This window comes from Borostomias antarcticus, assembly GCF_949987555.1.
Source record: "Borostomias antarcticus genome assembly, chromosome: 28".
NCBI lineage: Eukaryota > Metazoa > Chordata > Actinopteri > Stomiiformes > Stomiidae > Borostomias > Borostomias antarcticus.
This window is the reverse complement of record NC_140261.1, coordinates 6,380,217-6,406,834: the sequence shown is the minus strand read 5'-3', so window position 1 is coordinate 6,406,834 and position 26,618 is coordinate 6,380,217. Positions and strand designations below refer to the sequence as shown.

At 54.2% G+C, this 26,618-nt stretch overlaps 1 protein-coding gene across 1 annotated transcript; it reads right to left on the bottom strand.

Moving 5' to 3' along the window:
• Positions 1-1,695: 1,695 nt before the first annotated feature.
• On the bottom strand, positions 1,696-15,100 carry micu3b (mitochondrial calcium uptake family, member 3b; the record flags this gene model as incomplete). The annotated part of the gene is made up of 9 exons (XM_084459604.1): positions 1,696-1,943; positions 2,324-2,435; positions 3,766-3,937; positions 4,462-4,553; positions 9,575-9,646; positions 9,747-9,829; positions 9,933-9,980; positions 14,762-14,840; positions 15,041-15,100. The coding sequence occupies 9 exons, from the start codon at positions 15,098-15,100 to the stop codon at positions 1,696-1,698; spliced, it is 966 nt and encodes a 321-aa protein (XP_084315730.1).
• Between the last annotated feature and the right edge of the window lie 11,518 nt (positions 15,101-26,618).

Genomic DNA, 26,618 nt, shown 5'->3' with positions numbered 1-26,618 from the left:
TGAGATATTCTCAACGTAAACTGTTATGGGATCATAATACTGTACCTATTTTCTTGAGAGCTCCTTCTTCAGACAAGACTTGAAAGATGTGAACCTCTCGTCTTTAAAAGCCTGGGATGGGTGTGTGTGTGTGTGTGTGTGTGTGTGTGTGTTAGTGTGTGTGTTAGTGTGTGTGTTAGTGTGTGTGTTTGTGTGTGTGTGTGGAAGGGGGGGGGGGGGGCAGGGTGAGAATGTCAGAGATGAAAGAGAGAGAGAGCAGAACAAGGAAGAGGTGTAGAAACATCATTATCCACTAGATGGCAGCAAACCTTCACAAAAATGTACTGTTCCCTCAAAGGTGAGACAACTGAGTCATCTGGACACATCAAGATGTCAGAGAACTGGAAAGTGATTTAAATAAATCTCCATATAACTACTGCGAAACATGGGCATCATGTGTTTTTCTATAAATTTACAATAACGAGCTGTTGAAAACACCCAAATATGAATGGTAAGGCATAGATAAAGACAATAACAAACGTGACCTAGTCCACACAGAAAAAGAATCATATTTCTTTTTACTTTTTGTCCCTCCATACTACCCATAGAACCTCTATCAGTGAGACCCCGCCCAGCTCTGCCCCACACAGCGGTACCTTGGCAGATTAGGCATTAAGAATGTATCTGACAGGTGAGCAGATAACAGCGCGTCTATCTGCCTGGAATCAGAGCGTGCTACTGTGGAGACCTCAGCCTGCTGGACGTCTGCCCCCCCGGGTCCAGAGGGCCGTGGTTGGGCCAGTCTCTCGGGGTGGATGGGGGGGGGGGGGGGGGGGCAGAGGGCCGTGGTGGGGCCATGGTGGGGCCAGACTCTCAGGGTGGATGGGGGGGGGGGGGGGGCGTGGTTGGGCCAGACTCTCGGGGTGGATGGGGGGGGGGGGGGGGGGGCGTGGTTGGGCCAGACTCTCGGGGTGGATGGGGGGGGGGGGGGGCCGTGGTTGTGCTAGACTCTCGGGGTGGATGGGGGGGGGGGGCGTGGTTGGGCCAGACTCTCGGGGTGGATGGGGGGGGTTAAGGGCTTAGTGGCGTGGGACAAGCAGAGAGCTGGGGAGGCACATGAGGGCTACGTGGGGAGATTCTGTAACAGGTGAGTCAGGCAGAGGGCCGGTGGGGTTGGTGGGCAGGTGGGTGAGGCAGAGGGCCGGTGGGGTTGGTGGGCAGGTGGGTGAGGCAGAGGGCCGGTGGGGTTGGTGGGCAGGTGGGTGAGGCAGAGGGCCGGTGGGGTTGGTGGGCAGGTGGGTGAGGCAGAGGGCCGGGGGGGTTGGTGGGCAGGTGGGTTGGGCAGAGGGCCGGTGGGGTTGGTGGGCAGGTGAGTGAGGCAGAGGGCCGGTGGGGCAGAGGGCCGGTGGGGCAGAGGGCCGGGGGGGTTGGTGGGCAGGTGAGTCAGGCAGAGGGCCGGTGGGGCAGAGGGCCGGTGGGGCAGAGGGCCGGTGGGGCAGAGGGCCGGTGGGGCAGAGGGCCGGTGGGGTTGGTGGGCAGGTGAGTGGGGCAGAGGGCCGGTGGGGTTGGTGGGCAGGTGAGTCAGGCAGAGGGCCGGTGGGGTTGGTGGGCAGGTGAGTGAGGCAGAGGGCCGGGGGGGTTGGTGGGCAGGTGAGTGAGGCAGAGGGCCGGGGGGGTTGGTGGGCAGAGGGCCGGGGGGGTTGGTGGGCAGGTGAGTTAGGCAGAGGGCCGGTGGGGTTGGTGGGCAGGTGAGTGAGGCAGAGGGCCGGTGGGGTTGGTGGGCAGGTCCGGCGCTCGCCCGCTTACCCTCTTGCTGCGATGCAGCCGCTCCTTCATGACGCCGATGAACTCCTTGTAGCTCAGCTTGTCGTCGTGGTCCTGGTCGAAGATCCTGAACACGGTGTTGACCAGGTGACGGGTCAGTTTCAGGCCCGTGGCCACGTACACCGCCCGAGAGAACTCATCTGAGGAGATCAGGAATGATACAGGGATAGGATAAGAACAGAGCGGATGGAGACGGAGAGAGAGAAAGAGAGAGAGAGAAAGACAGAGAGAGAAAGATAGAGAGAGAAAGAGAGAGAGAAAGGCAGAGAGAGAGAGAAAGAGAGAGAGAGAGAAAGACGGGGAGAGAAATACAGAGAGAGAAAGATAGAGAGAGGCAGAGAGAGAGAAAGAGAGAGAGAAAGAGGGAGAAAGACAGAGAGAGAGAGAGAAAGAGAGAGAGAGAGAGAGAGAGAAAGACAGAGAGAGAGAGAAAGTAAGAGAGAGGCAGAGAGAGAGAGAAAGAGAGAGAGAGACTGTGAGCCAGTACGTTATGTTGACACGAATAAATGGCGACACGAACCTTGGCCAATAGAACGGCTGGCGAAGTTGTACATCTGCATGGCGATGGCGAAGTCCTCCAGGTTGTTCAGGAACTGGAAGAAGGACCTGAACTCCTCGAAGGTGATCCCCTGCTGGGCGAAACACGTGAACCCCAACTGAACCCCAGATTCACCACACCAGCTGGACAAGAACACCGATGACTGAATACTACTAATGAAACGCTGCACCCTAGGGATGTATGCATGTGCGATGTTGAAAGGTGTGTAAGAAGGAACGACACGTTAAAGCAAACGACTGGATGTCCCAACACCCACAAACAAAGGGACAGCAGATAGTGAGCAGATAGAGCTGCTGCTCTTCACACGTAATCTGCCTCTTAGAGAAGGAGGAAGCCTTGAGTGTCCACGGGACCTTGAAGACATCACAAAGATAACAGCTTCCAAAGGCAGAAAATAACTTAGCCAAACAGACAGAGTATACTTTGCTCTACCCCCCCTCCACACACACACACACACACACACACACACACTAGTGTGGACACATTGAGCTGTCAACAGGGAGGCTGTGGAGTGGAGGGGGGTCGGGGGGAGCTTTTTGGGAAGAGGTCAGCCCATTTGCGGACTTTTCTAAAGCGGATTAACCCGATACTTATATAAACAAAAACAAAAGGGATGAATCTCCCCAACATCTCAAGGCTGGCTGATGACTCAAACACAGGCCCTATTGGTCTCCACTCAACCATCCCTCTGCTACGAGCTTCTCCCCAGGGCTCCGGGCTACGCACCCCGCCCCCGCCTCCCCTCCACACACACACACACACACACACACACACACACACACACACACACACACACACACACACACACACACACACACACACACAGAGCCTTAACAAATGAAGTCATGAGTAATCTGTGACGCTTTGCTGTTTTAACAAGGCGGGCCCCATAAAAATATCTCTCAGGCTAACGGGCGGGAGCCACTTGGTAATCAATGGCGATCTAGCAACACGCTACTCAGCCGTCCGAGACCCCTTCCTGTGCGGGTCAGTGTGCCCAGGGGAAAACAAACCTGGCTAACGCACAATGTTCACGTTTCACTCAGCAGACCTGTTCAGGGGTCTCCTGGACCACGTGTACAAAAAACAACGTAAAAAAAAGACATTCAAAAGGACATTTCCGTCTAACGCTTGGTAGCTAAGCTATTATATAATTTCACATACGATGTTGACCATTTTATTCAGGAAACCCCATTTGCACGTCATAGGCTACTATATAGACGAAGGACAGTTGAATTATACGGTAGGAGAATGGAGATGTCAAATGCATACGATTAATGGCGACTAAGTGAGAATGACTTGCTTGCTTTGATTGAATCCATTAATCACCCTCTTGCTCAACGTTACCGGAAAAAAGATCTCCCTGGCAGACTCTGGGGTGAGAGAGGGAGCGGGGCGGTCACCTGTTGGTCAGGGGCGTCCTGGCGCATGTTCTCCAGGTGGGCGCTGATGTTGTCCACGTCGGTGAAGCGGAGGAGGATCCTGGCGAAGTCCTCCTGGCTGATGGTGGGGAGACCCCTGGAGGAGGACAGGAACTCGATCTCCAGAACCTCCGTCTGCAAGTTGTCCATGAAACTGAGGGCGGAGAGAAGAGGAGACACAGTGCTGACAGGATACGCCACCAGCAGCTTCCTTACACACACACACACACACACACACACAAGGATACGCCACCAGCAGCTTCCTTACACACACACACACACACACACACACACACACACACACACACACACACACACACACACACACACTAGGATACGCCACCAGCAGCTTCCTTACACACACACACACACACACACACACACTAGGATACGCCACCAGCAGCTTCCTTACACACACACACACACACACACACACACACACACACACACACACACACACTAGGATACGCCACCAGCAGCTTCCTTACACACACACACACACACACACACACACACACACACACACACACTAGGATACTTAAAAGGGTGACTAAAGATATCACTGTGAGTTTGAGTGTGTCATCAATCTCAATCCAAAGTGAAAAGACAATTATCCAACAATAAAAGCAACAGGCCCTCTTAAAGTATATTGAATGTTGGGCTAATGTCTCTATTTACCTGAAGAACTCATCAAAAGTCAACTCGACATTTCCGTTCTTTCCAAAGAAGTGAACCAGCAGTGTGGTGTCTGTCATGTTCTCACCAACGTGCTGTGAAGGCAAACGACCAGAGTTCAGAGGTCAGATTCACCAGATATCCACGCGTGGCTGTCCATGTGTCCTCACCACAAGGACACAACGTATTTAGCTCACACAAACCCACACACAGATGCATGTATAACCGTGCACAAAGGCGTTCATGATGCAACACATATCTGATCGATTCAATCAGAACAGATTATTCACCACTGTGGTTTATTTCTGAGTATTTTGTAGTCTTAGACGTTTTCTCTGTGAAACCGCTCCTGTTCTGTTGTCCAAGTCAACATTCAGTTCTGGTCCTTATCTATGATCATCAGAGGCAGAGCCAGATTCAGCCATTGTACAATCAACCGTGTTAATGGTTCATCTGTGACGAGGACAGGCGATTGTGTCCCAGCATTCCTTGTTCCCGTCACACATGGTACAGTGCTGAGGCATGGCTCCAGAGCAATGAACAGAATATCAAAGAAGATGAAACCTTTTAGATTTTCAACCTCAATGCCATGGTTCTCCCTGGTCTTAATGAAGAAATAGATTATTCCTCGTTCTTGTGCCCTACCTTCCCTTTCTTTGTCTTTTTTTGGGGGAAGGCTTGAGTGTTGCTGAGTATGGCCATACTATTTACTTATTTTTTCTTTTGATTTGTTCTATTCTGTAAGGGGTTTGTAGTCTGTATTGTATTTGTATTTCTTTTGTGGTATACGGTGCACTTGTATATATTTTGTCCATTAGGTCACTTCCTCCCTTTGTTCTATTTAAGTGTGAAATGTATGTCTTAATGTCAGACACCCTGATGAAGGCCTGTGCTGCCGCAACACATAGGTGCGTGGTTCTAATTCTTGCTATGAATTAGTCATTTAATAAAATCTTTTCAACTTTTTTTTTCTCCAATAAAAGTGCCTTAGTTTCAGCTTTTGGGATCAATCTCTTCACCTCTTCCCAAAGAGCACCTTGTTATTGAGGTTCACCCGTATCCAGACAAACACGATGTTCTCCTCTGTTTTGTACACAATAGAATATATACTGATATGTACAGAACATATTTTGTTCTATCTTCATATCTATCTATTCCAGATCTATGCAGAGTATGTATTCCATATATATACAGTCCATGACTGCATGGCTCCTCCGGCAGGCCCAACACAGCCTGGACCACAAACAGCAGAAAGACAGGCGGAGGTTAGGGGTAGGGTTATGGTCCATACAGGGTTAGGGGTAGGGTTATGGTCCATACAGGGTTAGGGTTAGGGTCCATACAGGGTTATGGTTATGGTCCATTCATATCACAGCCCAAACAGGGACACAGAACGGTGAAGGACTAAGAGGACATGGGTACCTCTGAGAGATCTGAGGAGGGAGCTGGACCCGCACCTCCTCTGAGAACATCCCACGCGCCCCTGGGCTCTAACGCTGGGGGATCCTGTTAGAACACACACACACACACACACACACACACACACACACACACACACACACACACACATCCAGCCAGTTAGCTGGTTTAGCATTAGCTGGGAGGCATGACCGAAAAGACAGACAGACAGACAGACAGACAGACAGACAGACAGACAGACAGACAGACAGACAGACAGACAGACAGGCAGACAGACAGACAGACAGACAGAGAGGCAGGCAGACAGACAGGCAGGCAGAAAGACGGACAGGCAGCCAGTCAGGCACACAGACAGCCAAACACAGGCAGCCACCGACAGCAGACACCCGCTCATCCCCAGACGACAGAGCGACGAGACGTCCTCGTCCCGGGGGGATGACGACCACCCATCGGAGAGTGGCTAATGAAAGAGGCCGTCATCCGTGGGAGGCGAGCCCCTGCTGTGTGGTGGAGCGTGCAGCCTCGGCCCGGACAGAGACACGCTTCAGGAGACGGCCCCCGGACAGAGACACGCCTCAGGAGACAGCCCCCGGACAGAGACACGCCTCAGGAGACGGCCCCCGGACAGAGACACGCCTCAGGAGACAGCCCCCGGACAGAGACACGCCTCAGGAGACGGCCCCCGGACAGAGACACGCCTCAGGAGACGGCCCCCGGACAGAGACACGCTTCAGGAGACGGCCCCCGGACAGAGACACGCCTCAGGAGACGGCCCCCGGACAGAGACACGCCTCAGGAGACAGCCCCCGGACAGAGACACGCCTCAGGAGACGGCCCCCGGACAGAGACACGCCTCAGGAGACGGCCCCCGGACAGAGACACGCCTCAGGAGACAGCCCCCGGACAGAGACACGCCTCAGGAGACAGCCCCCGGACAGAGACACGCTCAGGAGACGGCCCCCGGACAGAGACACGCCTCAGGAGACAGCCCCCGGACAGAGACACGCGGGACGTGAGGATCCGACGGGGTGACCGATGTCAGGTTAACAGTGGAACCGGATCCGCCTCCCTGACGCAGTCAGCGTTTGATCCATCGCCGAACGCCAGGCGCCAGGCGAACCCTTCGTCCATGCCGGTGAAGCGGGCTCATTATTAAGTTGTGATTCTTTTTTCGGGTGTGTGGGGGGGGGGGGGGGGGGTGACGTCTTTTCCGTTGTTCATTGTTCACCCCACCCCCCGGAGGGGAACGCAGGTTTACACCCTATCAAGCGTGAGGCCGTTGCCACTTTTGCATGAACAACGGGGGGGGAATTTCGGCTCATGGATCGTTCCATCCATTCACCCGGGGGGCGTGAACCCGCACCTCGATCGCTGGTGCCTCTCAAGCCCCCATACCGCCTCGTCCAAAGGTAACGTCAACCCCCCTTCCGAAAACATGTGCATCTCACTCCGTTTTATAATATTTATATATTTATCTTGTTGTTTTTTTTAATCTTCCACACCCGGGGGGGGGGGGGGGGGGGGGGGGGTCGACAGCTGGTAAAACTCCGCCCCGGCTCACGGCTCACCTCTATCCAGGGAGATTTATGACTTGATCCCACCGCTAATTACAGACGTCCCTTTAATGCGCCGCTCCGCCCGCGTCTCGCCCGTGAAGAGGGGCTGATGCGCTCGCAATTAGTATACGCTGGGGGGCGGAGGGGGGGGGAGCCCCGGGGGGGGAGCCCCAGCCCCAGCCCCAGAGGACACGCCTGTCATGCGAGTCTGAAAAGATTTGACTTTTGAACTATCGCTGGAAGGACGGCGTGAGTAATGCGGAACCAATCAAAACAAAGACGACACGCCTTCAGACGCGGGCCGAGGAGCGAGGTTCGTCTCCCTGTGCGGCAGACAGGCTCGCTGGTGAGACGGCGGCGCTGACGGGCTCGGCCAGCTTCATGGTCAAACCCACCACAAAAGGTAACCTGAGCCCAAATACCACTTTTCAAGAAACTGTAAAAATAAAACATGGGGGTCCGGGAGGAACGTGTCAGTCTCCAGGTAACGGCCTTTTGAAGTGGAATCTCCGCGCCCACAGCTCAGCCAGCGCCCCTGACAGCAGGCCAGGACATTCATCATCTGCCCTGCAGGGGCGGTCCAGCTCTCACACACACACACACACACACACACACACACACACACACACACACACACACACACTAGAAGCATGTGTCAGACCGTGTTTGCCTGGAGGGTCCATTAGAGCCGCATTGTCCTTCCTTCTAACATGCATGACGGTCTGTCCATCCTGCACGCCACCTCTGCACATCACTCACAAGATGGCTGACACAACCCAGTGCTGCTCTGCTGGTATCAAAGATGGCGGAGGCGGCCCCGTGCTGCTGCGCTGGACTGGTACCGGATCAAGACTAACGGACACGATCTCCCTTCCCTGCCTGAGGTTCTGAGACCTCACAAGACCCGCATGCAACTCCTCAGCCAGACGGTGAGGGAAGCACATGCAGGCCTACACTGTGACACGCAGCAAACACACGTGTAGCCGGGGTGGAGAATACATACTCTCTGTGCATGGGGGGTCCAGACTCTACCACGCCAGGAGAGGGGGGGGTCCAGACTCTACCACGCCAGGAGAGGGGGGGGTCCAGACTCTACCACGCCAGGAGAGCGGGGGGTCCAGACTCTACCACGCCAGGAGAGGGGGGGGTCCAGACTCTACCACGCCAGGAGAGCGGGGGGTCCAGACTCTACCACGCCAGGAGAGGGGGGGGTCCAGACTCTACCACGCCAGGAGAGCGGGGGGTCCAGACTCTACCACGCCAGGAGAGCGGGGGGTTCAGACTCTACCACGCCAGGAGAGCGGGGGGTTCAGACTCTACCACGCCAGGAGAGCGGGGGGTCCAGACTCTACCACGCCAGGAGAGCGGGGGGTCCAGACTCTACCACGCCAGGAGAGCGGGGGTCCAGACTCTACCACGCCAGGAGAGCGGGGGGTCCAGACTCTACCACGCCAGGAGAGCGGGGGGTTCAGACTCTACCACGCCAGGAGAGCGGGGGGTCCAGACTCTACCACGCCAGGAGAGCGGGGGGTTCAGACTCTACCACGCCAGGAGAGCGGGGGGTCCAGACTCTACCACGCCAGGAGAGCGGGGGGTTCAGACTCTACCACGCCAGGAGAGCGGGGGGTCCAGACTCTACCACGCCAGGCAGAGCGACAAATAGCCGCGTTAGAACACGCGCGGTCAGCGATCGTCTGTTCAAAATGGCCTCTCTCTACAGCACAGTGACATCACATCTCACAGACTGTATAACACACATTTGAACGGTCGTAACGGGATTGATTTCAATGTAAGACGGAGATCTTTCGGACATGTGCCGGTCCAGCTAGGTCAGCTCTGCTGGGCTGTGAGTCTGTGAGAGGCCTCTGTTATCTTCAGGATCAAACCTACCTGTTTACATCAACCTGCACACTGCTCAGGACCAGGCGCGTTATGCTCTTGTACCTGTCGTATTCACCACACACTGCGCCCCAACACATACTGTGCACACACACACGCAAACAGATGCACAGACACACATGCGTTCACACGCACATGCAAACACACCACACACTTTCTCTCCAGGGAAACCTTCCGCACACCAGTAGACACCCAGGGAGAGGCGCCCGTTGAATCAACTCCTCGGTCAAAATGTGTCTCACCAGCGTGTCAGAGCGTCGAGGGTCCTCCATGCCATCGTTCTTGTCCTCTTTCTTACGAAAGATTTCTTCCAGCTGGTTCAAAAGAAAAGAAAGTGTCGTGTTTCCTGAGAGACTCGCTGCAGCTTTCTCGATCTTAATACATGAGAGGGTTAGCGTGCGTAGAGTTTCATACCACCAAGAACTCTCTTCTGTCCACCATTTGATTCCCATCTGCATCAAACATGTTGAAGGCGATCTTGAAGCCTGCTTGGGGCTCTGGAGAGGAGATACGAGGCCAGAGAAACAAAAAACGATTAGGGATCGAACTTGAGATTACACTGAAAATATAGATACGGCACATAGAATGAAACACACTCACTTGTTAAGATGCAGAGCAGGAAGAGATACTCTGTGTAGCCGATGATACCTGAAAGGGAAGAACAACCGTGTGACTGAATCTTGACTGGTGGACAAGAAACATCAAAGGCGGGAAGCCTGTAAGCAGTCGGCCTGAATTGTTTACAAATGTTCAAAGTCGTGCCCTTAAGATGAATAAGACATCCCCCTGAAACAGTGCACGCCTTCAGACCACAGCTAATCTTCTCTTTCATATTGATAACATCTTAAAAGGTGCCTCTTAATTCATGGTTGGTGTTCTCCTCACACAAACAGGGGCTTTACAACTGAGGTGACCTATCAGGACACAAACCCAAACACATTTCAAGCCCTTGGCTTCTGAGCGTCTTCTTGTTTGGATAACAAGGTGTAAAACATTCTCCAGCGATCTGTCACTGATTGAGGACGGCTGATTCGGGTCTGTGTTCCTCTTTGTGTCCTACAACTCCTTTTGTTGTTGTGTGACACAAGATGAGGGGAAGAGCAACTGTCAGGCCTCTGGCAGCAGACTGTGGAGGGGAACCTCCCGGCCTCTGAAAGCATTCCCAAGCTTTGTGTTTAAGGGAGAAGATAGTGACTCGAGCGCAGATAGTTCTGGGTGACTGCTCTGGGGGTTCTGGGAAAAGGAGTCTGGTATGGTGTTTGCTGCAGGGAAGATTTCCTGAAGAAAAGGACACTTGTGAGAAGGGAAGAAGCCACGTTCGGCCTGGGAAGATGGAGTGGATATCCTGGGAAGATGGAGAGGATATCACCATCCAAAATATATTTTCGTTGGTATGGTTTTGACCGTGTTTATTCCAAGTACTCTGAGAATCTCACCCAAATACTCTGACACTATGCATTGTACCTGGAGTCAATGATCTCCTCAAGAAAATACCTGACCTCCAAATAACTACAGCTGTCAGCTCCAAAGACCTTTTAAGCTTAAATTGAAAAAAATACAATCTTTAAGATTCCAACCGTGTTTTCGACCTAATGCCACACACCTTCTTCACTCTGGAGCCAGAGACCCCCTACACCCCCATTCCCACACACACACACACACACACACACATACACACACACACCTCAACCCCTCCCCACCCCCCGTCTCTGGGCTCAAGTAGATGTTGTCAGACAATACAAAGAATTCCTCAGAAACCCTTCATACAGAGTGGCCGTCCCAGCGATGTAATCCAATGCCATTCTTAGGATTCATAATGTCCACGGTGATCAGGGGGCGGCGGCCGGCAGGACAAGCCCCAACAGACCCTGGTTCAAACAGGACAAGCCCCAACAGACCCTGGTTCAAACAGCTCGCTAGTCTCGTACTCTAAAGCGCGGCTTTGTTCGCAGATCAATCCAGGGGCGGCTTTCTTCTCGGCAAAGCCGCGACTTTTAACGGCAGGATTAAAAGAGCCAGATCCCAGCGTTGCACTTAGCTAAAGCAACAGGAGGAGAGAGAGAGGGAGAGAGACGTGCTCCTCAGGAGAGAGAGAGAGGGAGAGAGAGACGTGCTCCTCAGGAGAGAGGGAGAGAGAGACGTGCTCCTCAGGAGAGAGAGAAGGAGAGAGAGACGTGCTCCTCAGGAGAGAGAGAGAGAGGGAGAGAGAGACGTGCTCCTCAGGAGAGAGAGAAGGAGGGAGAGAGAGACGTGCTCCTCAGGAGAGAGAGAGAGAGGGAGAGAGAGACGTGCTCCTCAGGAGAGAGGGAGAGAGAGAGAGAGAGGGAGAGAGAGACGTGTTCCTCAGGAGAGAGAGAGAGGGAGAGAGAGAGAGAGAGACGTGCTCCTCAGGAGAGAGAGAGAGGGAGATTTGAACACAGGGGTCAGGGGTCAGGGGTCAGGGGTATTCTCAAGTGGCACATTCTCACAACACTGATTTCCGAAACGTTCTTCGGTCGCAGAAAAAAAACGTATGTAGAACTGTCGGTGAAAAGGTTCTTGCTAGAACCTTTGTTTGATTAAGTGGTTTCACCTGGGATTAAAATTGGTTCTTAAAGGGTTCTCCCACAGGGATAACCAAAAGTGCTTTCTGTGGAAGTGCTTGGTAACAAGGTTTGTACTCTGGCCAAGGAAATAGAGCAGGTCATCGGTTCACGATGATGTCATCATATATGCAGGTCAGCTGAAGAACTTATGCTTCAATTGACAGTAACAGTACTAGAAAAATCACAAGTGACCATGACGAGGCAAAGATGCTGAGGAAAAGTGAACCACTGGCTTGATCTATAGAGACATGCACTCTAACACTGTGTTGTTCTTGGTCTATAGAGACATGCACTCTAGCACTGTGTTGTTCTTGGTCTATAGAGACATGCACTCTAACTGTGTTGTTCTTGGTCTATAGAGACATGCACTCTAACTGTGTTGTTCTTGGTCTATAGAGACATGCACTCTAACTGTGTTGTTCTTGGTCTATAGAGACATGCACTCTAACTGTGTTGTTCTTGGTCTATAGAGACATGCACTCTAACTGTGTTGTTCTTGGTCTATAGAGACATGCACTCTAACACTGTGTTGTTCTTGGTCTATAGAGACATGCACTCTAACACTGTGTTGTTCTTGGTCTATAGAGACATGCACTCTAACACTGTGTTGTTCTTGGTCTATAGAGACATGCACTCTAACACTGTGTTGTTCTTGGTCTATAGAGACATGCACTCTAGCACTGTGTTGTTCTTGGTCTATATAGAGACATGCACTCTAGCACTGTGTTGTTCTTGGTCTATATAGAGACAGACACTCTAGCACTGTGTTGTTCTTGGTCTATAGAGACAGACACTCTAACACTGTGTTGTTCTTGGTCTATAGAGACAGACACTCTAGCACTGTGTTGTTCTTGGTCTATAGAGACATGCACTCTAACACTGTGTTGTTCTTGGTCTATAGAGACAGACACTCTAACACTGTGTTGTTCTTGGTCTATAGAGACATGTGTTGTGGTCCCAGCCCAGGCCCCGCCTCACCCAGGGCCGGGGCGAACGAGCGCTGGGTCACTCCCGGGAACGAGCCCGAGACCGCGGCAGGTGCAGCCTGTTACCAATCAGGCTCACCTGCCGCAATCATCTCGGTCGGCTACAAGACGCCAGCAGCCCCGCCGCTCAGTGCTTGGTTATACTGAGATCTTGACCCCGTCTTCGTCCCGCGCCGCCCTCTGTGACTCGGCTCTCCCGGCTCCACTCCGCGCCTCCCTCCCGCTCCGCGATTCGCCCTGCCTACCGCCTCAGCGCCGGCGCCCGCACCACCAACGCAGCTCCCGGACTACCCCTCTCCACCGGCTTCTTTCCTCGCTCGCCTCGTGCCCCTCGGACCTGACCTCTCCCCCTGACGCTCCTCCACGGGGATCTCTCCGGCTCGCCAGTCCCCGCGGTAGCCTGACGCACGCACACAGACAACATCCCTCCACATAGCCATTTGCCCTCACGCATCCATACACTTAATTTCACATCCCATTCACACGCACACGCACGCACACATGTTATGTTATGTTATGTTATTTTTATTTATAATGCGCACCCTCAACCAACTGTTACATCAGCCCGGGGCGCAATTCCCCCCACCTTAAAGTGGCAGTCCGTCTGTGTTTTTGTGTCTTACTTTTTCTCCCGGTGTGGTCACCGCAGTACCTTAGTTATCCCCTTTTTTGTACCCCTTTTGTTTATCACATTTATTAAACCGCCTTCGGGCTTATTTGAGTTACTCAGGTGTCCGTCTGCTTCTCTGGGTCTGCTGCCCTGGTCCGGTTCTCTGTTCAGGGGTGCCCCCCCTTCCCTGGGGCATAACAACATGCACTCTAGCACTGTGTTGTTCTTGGTCTATAGAGACATGCACTCTAACACTGTGTTGTTCTTGGTCTATAGAGACATGCACTCTAACACTGTGTTGTTCTTGGTCTATAGAGACATGCACTCTAACACTGTGTTGTTCTTGGTCTATAGAGACATGCACTCTAACACTGTGTTGTTCTTGGTCTATAGAGACATGCACTCTAGCACTGTGTTGTTCTTGGTCTATAGAGACATGCACTCTAACACTGTGTTGTTCTTGGTCTATAGAGACATGCACTCTAACACTGTGTTGTTCTTGGTCTATAGAGACATGCACTCTAACACTGTGTTTTTCTTGGTCTATATAGAGACATGCACTCTAGCACTGTGTATTTTGTCACCCAGGTATCTAAGGTTACTTGGGAACAAAATAATTCACAATATCGCTAGATTAATGAGCAGATAAGATAGCATTTACTGCCTGGCATGCACTCTGGTCCAGGTCTCTGTGTGGTATGGATATGGCATGATTGCAATTTCATAGAGAGTCATAGAGATAAGATATATATATATATATATATATGAGTGTCATCCAGCCTGCTACTCTGGCTACAGATGCAGTAGTCAGAGCTTAAACGGAATTCAGAAAGTATTTACTTATATATATATATATATACCCTGACTACTGCATCTGTACCAGGGTAGCTCATCTGTACCAGGGTACCAGGGTAACTCATCTGTACCAGGGTACCAGGAGTACCAGGGCAGCTCATCTGTACCAGGGCAGCTCATCTGTACCAGGGCAGCTCATCTGTACCAGGGTACCAGGGCAGCTCATCTGTACCAGGGTAGTTCATCTGTACCAGGGTACCAGGGTAGCTCATCTGTACCAGGGTACCAGGGCAGCTCATCTGTACCAGGGTAGTTCATCTGTACCAGGGTACCAGGGTAACTCATCTGTACCAGGGTACCAGGGTAACTCATCTGTACCAGGGTACCAGGGTAGTTCATCTGTACCAGGGTAGTTAGTCTGTACCAGGGTACCAGGGTAACTCCGCCCCTCACCTCGCTCACGCAGGCTCCTGAACAGACTGGACGATCCCCTGCAGACGGGCGGCGTGTCATCCAGCATGTCCTCCAGCTCCTACCAGAATGGAAGCAAATTACAAACCTCTCCACCAATCACAGGCCACATGACACTGAATAAGACGTTGAACTATTGAATGTTCTCCATTCACACATGCATCTGGAGGGAGAGATTATCTCACTTCACTTTCTAATAAGGAGATATGATTGTTCCTGTATCATCTATGCATGCAGTGCTGTAAGCACAACACATCCCACCTGTTTTGTGAATGACTTCCATATCCTCTTTTCTACAAATAGAAAAACAAATGTTTTCATGTATTCAATTGATATTTGGTATTGATAGATCACAAATGACAAATCATTAAAACAACTAGACAACAAATGAAAGTTTTCCTCCTGACTTTAAACAATCACATCACATTTAATCACCAAATTCCACCTGAGGTTAAAAGAATGAATGGTGGAAGTGCAAAACAAAAGTGAAAACAGGAGGTCTGGACGCTTGGACTCGAGAGGTGCTCACGGGAAACAAGTGTTTTCATATCTGCTGGACGGACATTCCAACAGTCAATAAAAATGTCCCTGGTCGTAAGATAAGGAGGAATCCTCATAAAAACACCTAACTGGGTGATTCACACGGGCCTATCACAGAAGAGCGCGATAGCGCTGACTATAACCTTCTGCTGACACCGTTTGGAAGCTGCTCCACTCTCACAGATTATGATGACCGACTCCTTCAGCCCTCAAGCAATTTGAGGTGTCTGAACGGACAAGCACTGATAAGTGAGTTCTCAGCCCGACGTCCGTTCTTGCAGATGCCCTAAAAACTCACACGTTGTGATATTAGACTGTGAGATGATATTGTTAATACAGGCTAAAGGAAAAGCTGCCTTTCAGTGCTGCAGACTGAAATGACAGTAGAGCAGCGCTGGGAGAGAGACGCTGGGAGAGAGACGCTGGGAGAGAGACCCTGGGAGAGAGACGCTGGTAGAGAGACGCTGGGAGAGAGACGCTGGGAGAGAGACGCTGGGAGAGAGAGGCTGGGAGAGAGAGGCTGGTAGAGAGACGCTGGGAGAGAGAGGCTGGGAGAGAGACGCTGGGAGAGAGACGCTGGGAGAGAGACGCTGGGAGAGAGACGCTGGGAGAGAGACCCTGGGAGAGAGACGCTGGTAGAGAGACGCTGGGAGAGAGACGCTGGGAGAGAGAGGCTGGGAGAGAGAGGCTGGTAGAGAGACGCTGGGAGAGAGAGGCTGGGAGAGAGACGCTGGGAGAGAGACGCTGGGAGAGAGACCCTGGGAGAGAGACGCTGGGAGAGAGAGGCTGGGAGAGCAGCGCTGGGAGAGAGACGCTGGGAGAGAGACGCTGGGAGAGAGACGCTGGTAGAGAGACGCTGGGAGAGAGACGCTGGGAGAGAGACGCTGGGAGAGAGACGCTGGGAGAGAGACGCTGGGAGAGAGAGGCTGGGAGAGAGACGCTGGGAGAGAGACGCTGGGAGAGAGACGCTGGGAGAGAGAGGCTGGGAGAGCAGCGCTGGGAGAGAGAGGCTGGGAGAGAGACGCTGGGAGAGAGACGCTGGGAGAGAGAGGCTGGGAGAGAGACGCTGGTAGAGAGAGGCTGGGAGAGAGACGCTGGTAGAGAGAGGCTGGGAGAGCAGCACTGGTAGAGAGAGGCTGGGAGAGAGAGGCTGGGAGAGAGACGCTGGGAGAGAGACGCTGGTAGAGAGACACTGGGAGAGAGAGGCTGGGAGAGAGACGCTGGGAGAGAGACGCTGGTAGAGAGACACTGGGAGAGAGAGACTGGGAGAGAGACGCTGGGAGAGAGACGCTGGGAGAGAGACACTGGGAGAGAGAGACTGGGAGAGAGACGCTGGGAGAGAGACACTGGGAGAGAGAGACTGGGAGAGAGACGCTGGGAGAGAGACACTGGGAGAGAGACACTGGGAGAGAGACGCTGGGAGAGAGATGCTGGGAGAGCAGCGCTGGGAGAGAGACGCTGGTAGAGAGACGCTGGGAGAGCAGCGGAGAGCAGCGCTGTGTCTGGAAAACATTCACATGAGCTCTTTAATACAACATCCATCTGTCCTGAACAAAGGGGAGCAGGAGTGTCCTGGTGCCTTTCAGCCCAGTCACAGAGACACCCAGACTGGCTGGGCTTATTTGCAGTGGCTGGATCCTAGACCAAAGAGAATCATTAAAATCACTCCCAAAGGAGTGGTCATTTACACTGGTCATTTACACTGGTCATTTACACTGGCCAAATTACAACCAATACTTCTCACAGAAAACAGGCTATTCCTCTGAAATACTCTACATGCTCCCCGTTTCCCTAGGTAACCATCTTGGTACAGGTCCATGGATTATCAAGACTCCATTTTGTCGCTTCTGAAAACAAGGAGCTTTTTGGTAAAGAAATTGAACAGCAGCACAAAGCAAGAGTATTTATCCTGATCTCTGAGAGTGTAAGGGCCATGTTATCATCTGCTCTGCACTGAATCCATGAACATCAGACATGTCTGATAAGTACAGGCCAGACAGACTGTTTTCCAAACATCTCAAAGGAGGACAATAACAAAGGTTTCTTTACAACCACAGCATAAAACCATAAAAGGTCATCCTCCGTCTTTCGTAACACATTTGCCTTCAGTAACGGAGAGGGGAGAGGGTTGACGCAACGGACGCAGTTGACATTAGTGCCACCCATTATGTAGGGTTGGGGTTGGGGTTAGACATTAGTGTACCCATTATGTAGGGTTGGGGTTGGGGTTAGACATTAGTGTACCCATTATGTAGGGTTGGGGTTGGGGTTAGACATTAGTGTACCCATTATGTAGGGTTGGGGTTGGGGTTAGACATTAGTGTACCCATTATGTAGGGTTGGGGTTGGGGTTAGACATTAGTGCCACCCATTATGTCCCACTCCCTGATAGGCTACATGCCGAGGAAAGTAAACATCTGAATAGCTCACAGTATATATAGATTTCAAACCTATTACAGTCCTAAGTTATAATGCTGTAACTCATAATTAATTCATTTCAAATGTGAGAATTCAGAGAACCTCCTGCATAAAAGAATATGCAGATGTTGCATGTTGGGAGGGGTGTGATGTTGGGTGTGATGTTGGGTGGGGTGTGATGTTGGGAGGGGTGTGATGTTGGGAGGGGTGTGATGTTGGGAGGGTGTGATGTTGGGAGGGGTGTGATGTTGGGAGGGGGGTGATGTTGGGGGTGATGTTGGGAGGGGTGTGATGTTGGGAGGTGGTGATGTTGGGGGTGATGTTGGGAGGCGTGTGATGTTGGGTGTGATGTTGGGTGGGGGGTGATGTTGGGAGGGGGGTGATGTTGGGAGGGGTGTGATGTTGGGAGGGTGTGATGTTGGGAGGGGTGTGATGTTGGGTGGGGTGTGATGTTGGGAGGGGGGTGATGTTGGGAGGGGTGTGATGTTGGGAGGGGTGTGATGTTGGGAGGGGTGTGATGTTGGGAGGGGTGTGATGTTGGGAGGTGGTGATGTTGGGGGTGATGTTGGGAGGGGTGTGATGTTGGGTGGGGTGTGATGTTGGGGGGGATGTTGGGAGGGGTGTGATGTTGGGAGGGTGTGATGTTGGGGGTGATGTTGGGAGGGGTGTGATGTTGGGAGGGGTGATGTTGGGAGGGGTGTGATGTTGGGGGTGATGTTGGGAGGGGTGTGATGTTGGGAGGGGTGTGATGTTGGGAGGGGTGTGATGTTGGGAGGGGTGTGATGTTGGGAGGGGTGTGATGTTGGGAGGGGGGTGATGTTGGGAGGGGTGTGATGTTGGGAGGGGTGTGATGTTGGGAGGGTGTGATGTTGGGGGTGATGTTGGGGGGGATGTTGGGAGGGGTGTGATGTTGGGAGGGGTGTGATGTTGGGGGTGATGTTGGGGGGGATGTTGGGAGGGGTGTGATGTTGGGAGGGGTGATGTTGGGAGGGGTGTGATGTTGGGAGGGGTGTGATGTTGGGAGGGGTGTGATGTTGGGAGGGTGTGATGTTGGGGGTGATGTTGGGGGGGATGTTGGGAGGGGTGTGATGTTGGGAGGGGTGATGTTGGGAGGGGTGTGATGTTGGGAGGGGTGTGATGTTGGGAGGGGTGTGATGTTGGGAGGGTGTGATGTTGGGAGGGGTGTGATGTTGGGAGGGGTGTGATGTTGGGAGGGGTGTGATGTTGGGGGTGATGTTGGGAGGGGTGATGTTGGGAGGAGTGTGATGTTGGGGGTGATGTTGGGAGGGGTGTGATGTTGGGAGGGGTGTGATGTTGGGAGGGGTGTGATGTTGGGAGGGGTGTGATGTTGGGAGGGGTGTGATGTTGGGAGGGGTGTGATGTTGGGAGGGGTGATGTTGGGAGGGGTGTGATGTTGGGAGGGGGGTGATGTTGGGGGTGATGTTGGGAGGGGTGTGATGTTGGGAGGGGTGTGATGTTGGGAGGGGTGTGATGTTGGGTGGGGTGTGATGTTGGGAGGGGTGTGATGTTGGGTGGGGTGTGATGTTGGGAGGGTGTGATGTTGGGGGTGATGTTGGGAGGGGTGTGATGTTGGGAGGGGTGATGTTGGGAGGGGTGTGATGTTGGGAGGGGTGTGATGTTGGGAGGGGTGTGATGTTGGGGGTGATGTTGGGAGGGGTGTGATGTTAGGAGGGTGTGATGTTGGGAGGGTGTGATGTTGGGAGGGGTGTGATGTTAGGAGGGTGTGATGTTGGGAGGGGGGTGATGTTGGGAGGGGTGTGATGTTGGGAGGGGTGTGATGTTGGGAGGGGGGTGATGTTGGGTGGGGTGTGATGTTGGGAGGGGTGTGATGTTGGGAGGGGTGTGATGTTAGGAGGGTGTGATGTTGGGAGGGTGTGATGTTGGGAGGGGTGTGATGTTGGGAGGGGTGTGATGTTGGGAGGGTGTGATGTTGGGGGTGATGTTGGGAGGGGTGTGATGTTGGGAGGGGTGATGTTGGGAGGGGTGTGATGTTGGGAGGGTGTGATGTTGGGAGGGGTGTGATGTTGGGAGGGGTGTGATGTTGGGGGTGATGTTGGGAGGGGTGTGATGTTAGGAGGGTGTGATGTTGGGAGGGTGTGATGTTGGGAGGGGTGTGATGTTGGGGGTGATGTTGGGAGGGGTGTGATGTTGGGTGGGGTGTGATGTTGGGGGTGATGTTGGGAGGGTGTGATGTTGGGTGTGATGTTAGGAGGGTGTGATGTTGGGAGGGTGTGATGTTGGGAGGGGTGTGATGTTGGGAGGGGTGTGATGTTGGGGGGTGTGATGTTGGGAGGGGTGTGATGTTGGGAGGGGTGTGATGTTGGGGGTGATGTTGGGAGGGGTGTGATGTTGGGTGGGGGGTGATGTTGGGAGGGGTGTGATGTTGGGTGGGGTGTGATGTTGGGTGGGGGGTGATGTTGGGAGGGGGGTGATGTTGGGAGGGGTGTGATGTTGGGAGGGTGTGATGTTGGGAGGGGTGTGATGTTGGGAGGGTGTGATGTTGGGAGGGTGTGATGTTGGGAGGGGTGTGATGTTGGGAGGGGGGTGATGTTGGGAGGGGTGTGATGTTGGGAGGGGTGATGTTGGGAGGGGTGATGTTGGGAGGGGTGATGTTGGGAGGGTGTGATGTTGGGAGGGGTGATGTTGGGGGTGATGTTGGGAGGGGTGATGTTGGGAGGGGTGATGTTGGGGGTGATGTTGGGAGGGTGTGATGTTGGGAGGGGTGATGTTGGGTGGGGTGTGATGTTGGGGGTGATGTTGGGGGTGATGTTGGGGGTGATGTTGGGTGTGATGTTGGGAGGGGTGTGATGTTGGGAGGGGTGTGATGTTGGGAGGGGTGATGTTGGGAGGGGTGTGATGTTGGGGGTGATGTTGGGAGGGGTGTGATGTTAGGAGGGTGTGATGTTGGGTGGGGTGTGATGTTGGGAGGGGTGATGTTGGGAGGGTGTGATGTTGGGAGGGGTGTGATGTTGGGAGGGGTGATGTTGGGAGGGTGTGATGTTGGGAGGGGTGATGTTGGGAGGGTGTGATGTTGGGTGGGGTGTGATGTTGGGAGGGGTGATGTTGGGAGGGTGTGATGTTGGGAGGGGTGTGATGTTGGGAGGGGTGTGATGTTGGGAGGGGTGTGATGTTGGGAGGGGTGTGATGTTGGGTGGGGGTGTGATGTTGGGAGGGGTGTGATGTTGGGAGGGGTGTGATGTTAGGAGGGTGTGATGTTGGGAGGGGTGTGATGTTGGGTGTGATGTTGGGAGGGGGGTGATGTTGGGGGTGATGTTGGGAGGGGTGTGATGTTGGGAGGGGTGTGATGTTAGGAGGGTGTGATGTTGGGAGGGGTGTGATGTTGGGAGGGGTGTGATGTTGGGAGGGGTGTGATGTTGGGGGTGATGTTGGGAGGGGTGTGATGTTGGGGGTGATGTTGGGAGGGGTGTGATGTTGGGGGTGATGTTGGGAGGGGTGTGATGTTGGGGGTGATGTTGGGAGGGGTGTGATGTTGGGAGGGGTGTGATGTTGGGAGGGGTGTGATGTTGGGAGGGGTGTGATGTTGGGGGTGATGTTGGGAGGGGTGATGTTGGGAGGGGTGTGATGTTGGGGGTGATGTTGGGAGGGGTGTGATGTTAGGAGGGTGTGATGTTGGGTGGGGTGTGATGTTGGGAGGGGTGATGTTGGGAGGGTGTGATGTTGGGAGGGGTGTGATGTTGGGAGGGGTGATGTTGGGAGGGTGTGATGTTGGGAGGGGTGATGTTGGGAGGGTGTGATGTTGGGTGGGGTGTGATGTTGGGAGGGGTGATGTTGGGAGGGTGTGATGTTGGGAGGGGTGTGATGTTGGGAGGGGTGTGATGTTGGGAGGGGTGTGATGTTGGGAGGGGTGTGATGTTGGGTGGGGGTGTGATGTTGGGAGGGGTGTGATGTTGGGAGGGGTGTGATGTTAGGAGGGTGTGATGTTGGGAGGGGTGTGATGTTGGGTGTGATGTTGGGAGGGGGGTGATGTTGGGGGTGATGTTGGGAGGGGTGTGATGTTGGGAGGGGTGTGATGTTAGGAGGGTGTGATGTTGGGAGGGGTGTGATGTTGGGAGGGGTGTGATGTTGGGAGGGGTGTGATGTTGGGGGTGATGTTGGGAGGGGTGTGATGTTGGGGTGATGTTGGGAGGGGTGTGATGTTGGGGGTGATGTTGGGAGGGGTGTGATGTTGGGGGTGATGTTGGGAGGGGTGTGATGTTGGGAGGGGTGTGATGTTGGGAGGGGTGTGATGTTGGGAGGGGTGTGATGTTGGGAGGGGTGTGATGTTGGGAGGGGTGTGATGTTGGGAGGGGTGTGATGTTGGGAGGGTGTGATGTTGGGAGGGTGTGATGTTGGGAGGGGTGTGATGTTGGGAGGGTGTGATGTTGGGAGGGTGTGATGTTGGGAGGGGTGTGATGTTGGGAGGGGGGTGATGTTGGGAGGGTGTGATGTTGGGAGGGGTGTGATGTTGGGGGTGATGTTGGGAGGGGTGTGATGTTGGGAGGGGTGTGATGCTGGGGGTGATGTTGGGAGGGGTGTGATGTTGGGAGGGTGTGATGTTGGGAGGGGTGGGGTGTTGGGAGGGGTGTGATGTTGGGAGGGGTGTGATGTTGGGAGGGTGTGATGTTGGGAGGGGTGTGATGTTGGGAGGGTGTGATGTTGGGGGTGATGTTGGGAGGGGTGTGATGTTGGGGGTGATGTTGGGAGGGTGTGATGTTGGGAGGGGTGTGATGTTGGGAGGGGTGTGATGTTGGGAGGGGTGTGATGTTAGGAGGGTGTGATGTTGGGAGGGTGTGATGTTGGGAGGGGTGTGATGTTGGGAGGGGTGTGATGTTGGGAGGGTGTGATGTTGGGGGTGATGTTGGGAGGGGTGTGATGTTGGGAGGGGTGATGTTTGGAGGGGTGTGATGTTGGGAGGGTGTGATGTTGGGAGGGGTGTGATGTTGGGAGGGGTGTGATGTTGGGGGTGATGTTGGGAGGGGTGTGATGTTAGGAGGGTGTGATGTTGGGAGGGTGTGATGTTGGGAGGGGTGTGATGTTGGGGGTGATGTTGGGAGGGGTGTGATGTTGGGTGGGGTGTGATGTTGGGGGTGATGTTGGGAGGGGTGTGATGTTGGGTGTGATGTTAGGAGGGTGTGATGTTGGGAGGGTGTGATGTTGGGAGGGGTGTGATGTTGGGAGGGGTGTGATGTTGGGAGGGGTGTGATGTTGGGAGGGGTGTGATGTTGGGAGGGGTGTGATGTTGGGGGTGATGTTGGGAGGGGTGTGATGTTGGGTGGGGGGTGATGTTGGGAGGGGTGTGATGTTGGGTGGGGTGTGATGTTGGGTGGGGGGTGATGTTGGGAGGGGGGTGATGTTGGGAGGGGTGTGATGTTGGGAGGGTGTGATGTTGGGAGGGGTGTGATGTTGGGAGGGTGTGATGTTGGGAGGGTGTGATGTTGGGAGGGGTGTGATGTTGGGAGGGGGGTGATGTTGGGAGGGGTGTGATGTTGGGAGGGGTGATGTTGGGAGGGGTGATGTTGGGAGGGGTGATGTTGGGAGGGTGTGATGTTGGGAGGGGTGATGTTGGGGGTGATGTTGGGAGGGGTGATGTTGGGAGGGGTGATGTTGGGGGTGATGTTGGGAGGGGTGATGTTGGGAGGGGTGATGTTGGGAGGGGTGATGTTGGGGGTGATGTTGGGAGGGTGTGATGTTGGGAGGGGTGATGTTGGGTGGGGTGTGATGTTGGGTGTGATGTTGGGAGGGGTGTGATGTTGGGAGGGGTGTGATGTTGGGGGTGATGTTGGGAGGGGTGTGATGTTGGGTGGGGTGTGATGTTGGGGGTGATGTTGGGAGGGTGTGATGTTGGGTGTGATGTTAGGAGGGTGTGATGTTGGGAGGGTGTGATGTTGGGAGGGGTGTGATGTTGGGAGGGGTGTGATGTTGGGAGGGGTGTGATGTTGGGAGGGGTGTGATGTTGGGAGGGGTGTGATGTTGGGGGTGATGTTGGGAGGGGTGTGATGTTGGGTGGGGGGTGATGTTGGGAGGGGTGTGATGTTGGGTGGGGTGTGATGTTGGGTGGGGGGTGATGTTGGGAGGGGGGTGATGTTGGGAGGGGTGTGATGTTGGGAGGGTGTGATGTTGGGAGGGGTGTGATGTTGGGAGGGTGTGATGTTGGGAGGGTGTGATGTTGGGAGGGGTGTGATGTTGGGAGGGGGGTGATGTTGGGAGGGGTGTGATGTTGGGAGGGGTGATGTTGGGAGGGGTGATGTTGGGAGGGGTGATGTTGGGAGGGTGTGATGTTGGGAGGGGTGATGTTGGGGGTGATGTTGGGAGGGGTGATGTTGGGAGGGGTGATGTTGGGGGTGATGTTGGGAGGGGTGATGTTGGGAGGGGTGATGTTGGGAGGGGTGATGTTGGGGGTGATGTTGGGAGGGTGTGATGTTGGGAGGGGTGATGTTGGGTGGGGTGTGATGTTGGGGGTGATGTTGGGGGTGATGTTGGGGGTGATGTTGGGTGTGATGTTGGGAGGGGTGTGATGTTGGGAGGGGTGTGATGTTGGGAGGGGTGTGATGTTGGGGGTGATGTTGGGAGGGGTGATGTTGGGAGGGGTGTGATGTTGGGGGTGATGTTGGGAGGGGTGTGATGTTAGGAGGGTGTGATGTTGGGTGGGGTGTGATGTTGGGAGGGGTGATGTTGGGAGGGTGTGATGTTGGGAGGGGTGTGATGTTGGGAGGGGTGATGTTGGGAGGGTGTGATGTTGGGAGGGGTGATGTTGGGAGGGTGTGATGTTGGGTGGGGTGTGATGTTGGGAGGGGTGATGTTGGGAGGGTGTGATGTTGGGAGGGGTGTGATGTTGGGAGGGGTGTGATGTTGGGAGGGGTGTGATGTTGGGAGGGGTGTGATGTTGGGTGGGGGTGTGATGTTGGGAGGGGTGTGATGTTGGGAGGGGTGTGATGTTAGGAGGGTGTGATGTTGGGAGGGGTGTGATGTTGGGTGTGATGTTGGGAGGGGGGTGATGTTGGGGGTGATGTTGGGAGGGGTGTGATGTTGGGAGGGGTGTGATGTTAGGAGGGTGTGATGTTGGGAGGGGTGTGATGTTGGGAGGGGTGTGATGTTGGGAGGGGTGTGATGTTGGGGGTGATGTTGGGAGGGGTGTGATGTTGGGGGTGATGTTGGGAGGGGTGTGATGTTGGGGGTGATGTTGGGAGGGGTGTGATGTTGGGGGTGATGTTGGGAGGGGTGTGATGTTGGGAGGGGTGTGATGTTGGGAGGGGTGTGATGTTGGGAGGGGTGTGATGTTGGGGGTGATGTTGGGAGGGGTGATGTTGGGAGGGGTGTGATGTTGGGGGTGATGTTGGGAGGGGTGTGATGTTAGGAGGGTGTATGTTGGGTGGGGTGTGATGTTGGGAGGGGTGATGTTGGGAGGGTGTGATGTTGGGAGGGGTGTGATGTTGGGAGGGGTGATGTTGGGAGGGTGTGATGTTGGGAGGGGTGATGTTGGGAGGGTGTGATGTTGGGTGGGGTGTGATGTTGGGAGGGGTGATGTTGGGAGGGTGTGATGTTGGGAGGGGTGTGATGTTGGGAGGGGTGTGATGTTGGGAGGGGTGTGATGTTGGGTGGGGTGTGATGTTGGGAGGGGTGTGATGTTGGGAGGGGTGTGATGTTAGGAGGGTGTGATGTTGGGAGGGGTGTGATGTTGGGTGTGATGTTGGGAGGGGGTGATGTTGGGGGTGATGTTGGGAGGGTGTGATGTTGGGAGGGTGTGATGTTAGGAGGGTGTGATGTTGGGAGGGGTGTGATGTTGGGAGGGGTGTGATGTTGGGAGGGGTGTGTGATGTTGGGGGTGATGTTGGGAGGGGTGTGATGTTGGGGGTGATGTTGGGAGGGGTGTGATGTTGGGGGTGATGTTGGGAGGGGTGTGATGTTGGGGGTGATGTTGGGAGGGGTGTGATGTTGGGAGGGGTGTGATGTTGGGAGGGGTGTGATGTTGGGAGGGTGTGATGTTGGGAGGGGTGTGATGTTGGGAGGGGTGTGATGTTGGGAGGGGTGTGATGTTGGGAGGGTGTGATGTTGGGAGGGGTGTGATGTTGGGAGGGTGTGATGTTGGGAGGGTGTGATGTTAGGAGGGTGTGATGTTGGGAGGGGGTGATGTTGGGAGGGTGTGATGTTGGGAGGGGTGTGATGTTGGGGGTGATGTTGGGAGGGGTGTGATGTTGGGAGGGGTGTGATGTTGGGGGTGATGTTGGGAGGGGTGTGATGTTGGGAGGGTGTGATGTTGGGAGGGGTGGGGTGTTGGGAGGGGTGTGATGTTGGGAGGGGTGTGATGTTGGGAGGGGTGTGATGTTGGGAGGGTGTGATGTTGGGGGTGATGTTGGGAGGGGTGTGATGTTGGGAGGGTGTGATGTTGGGGGTGATGTTGGGTGGGGTGTGATGTTGGGAGGGGTGTGATGTTGGGAGGGGTGGGTGTTGGGAGGGGTGTGATGTTGGGAGGGGTGTGATGTTGGGAGGGTGTGATGTTGGGAGGGGTGTGATGTTGGGAGGGTGTGATGTTGGGGGTGATGTTGGGAGGGGTGTGATGTTGGGGGTGATGTTGGGAGGGTGTGATGTTGGGAGGGGTGTGATGTTGGGAGGGGTGTGATGTTGGGAGGGGTGTGATGTTAGGAGGGTGTGATGTTTGGGAGGGTGTGATGTTGGGAGGGGTGTGATGTTGGGAGGGGTGTGATGTTGGGAGGGTGTGATGTTGGGGGTGATGTTGGGAGGGGTGTGATGTTGGGAGGGGTGATGTTGGGAGGGGTGTGATGTTGGGAGGGTGTGATGTTGGGAGGGGTGTGATGTTGGGAGGGGTGTGATGTTGGGGGTGATGTTGGGAGGGGTGTGATGT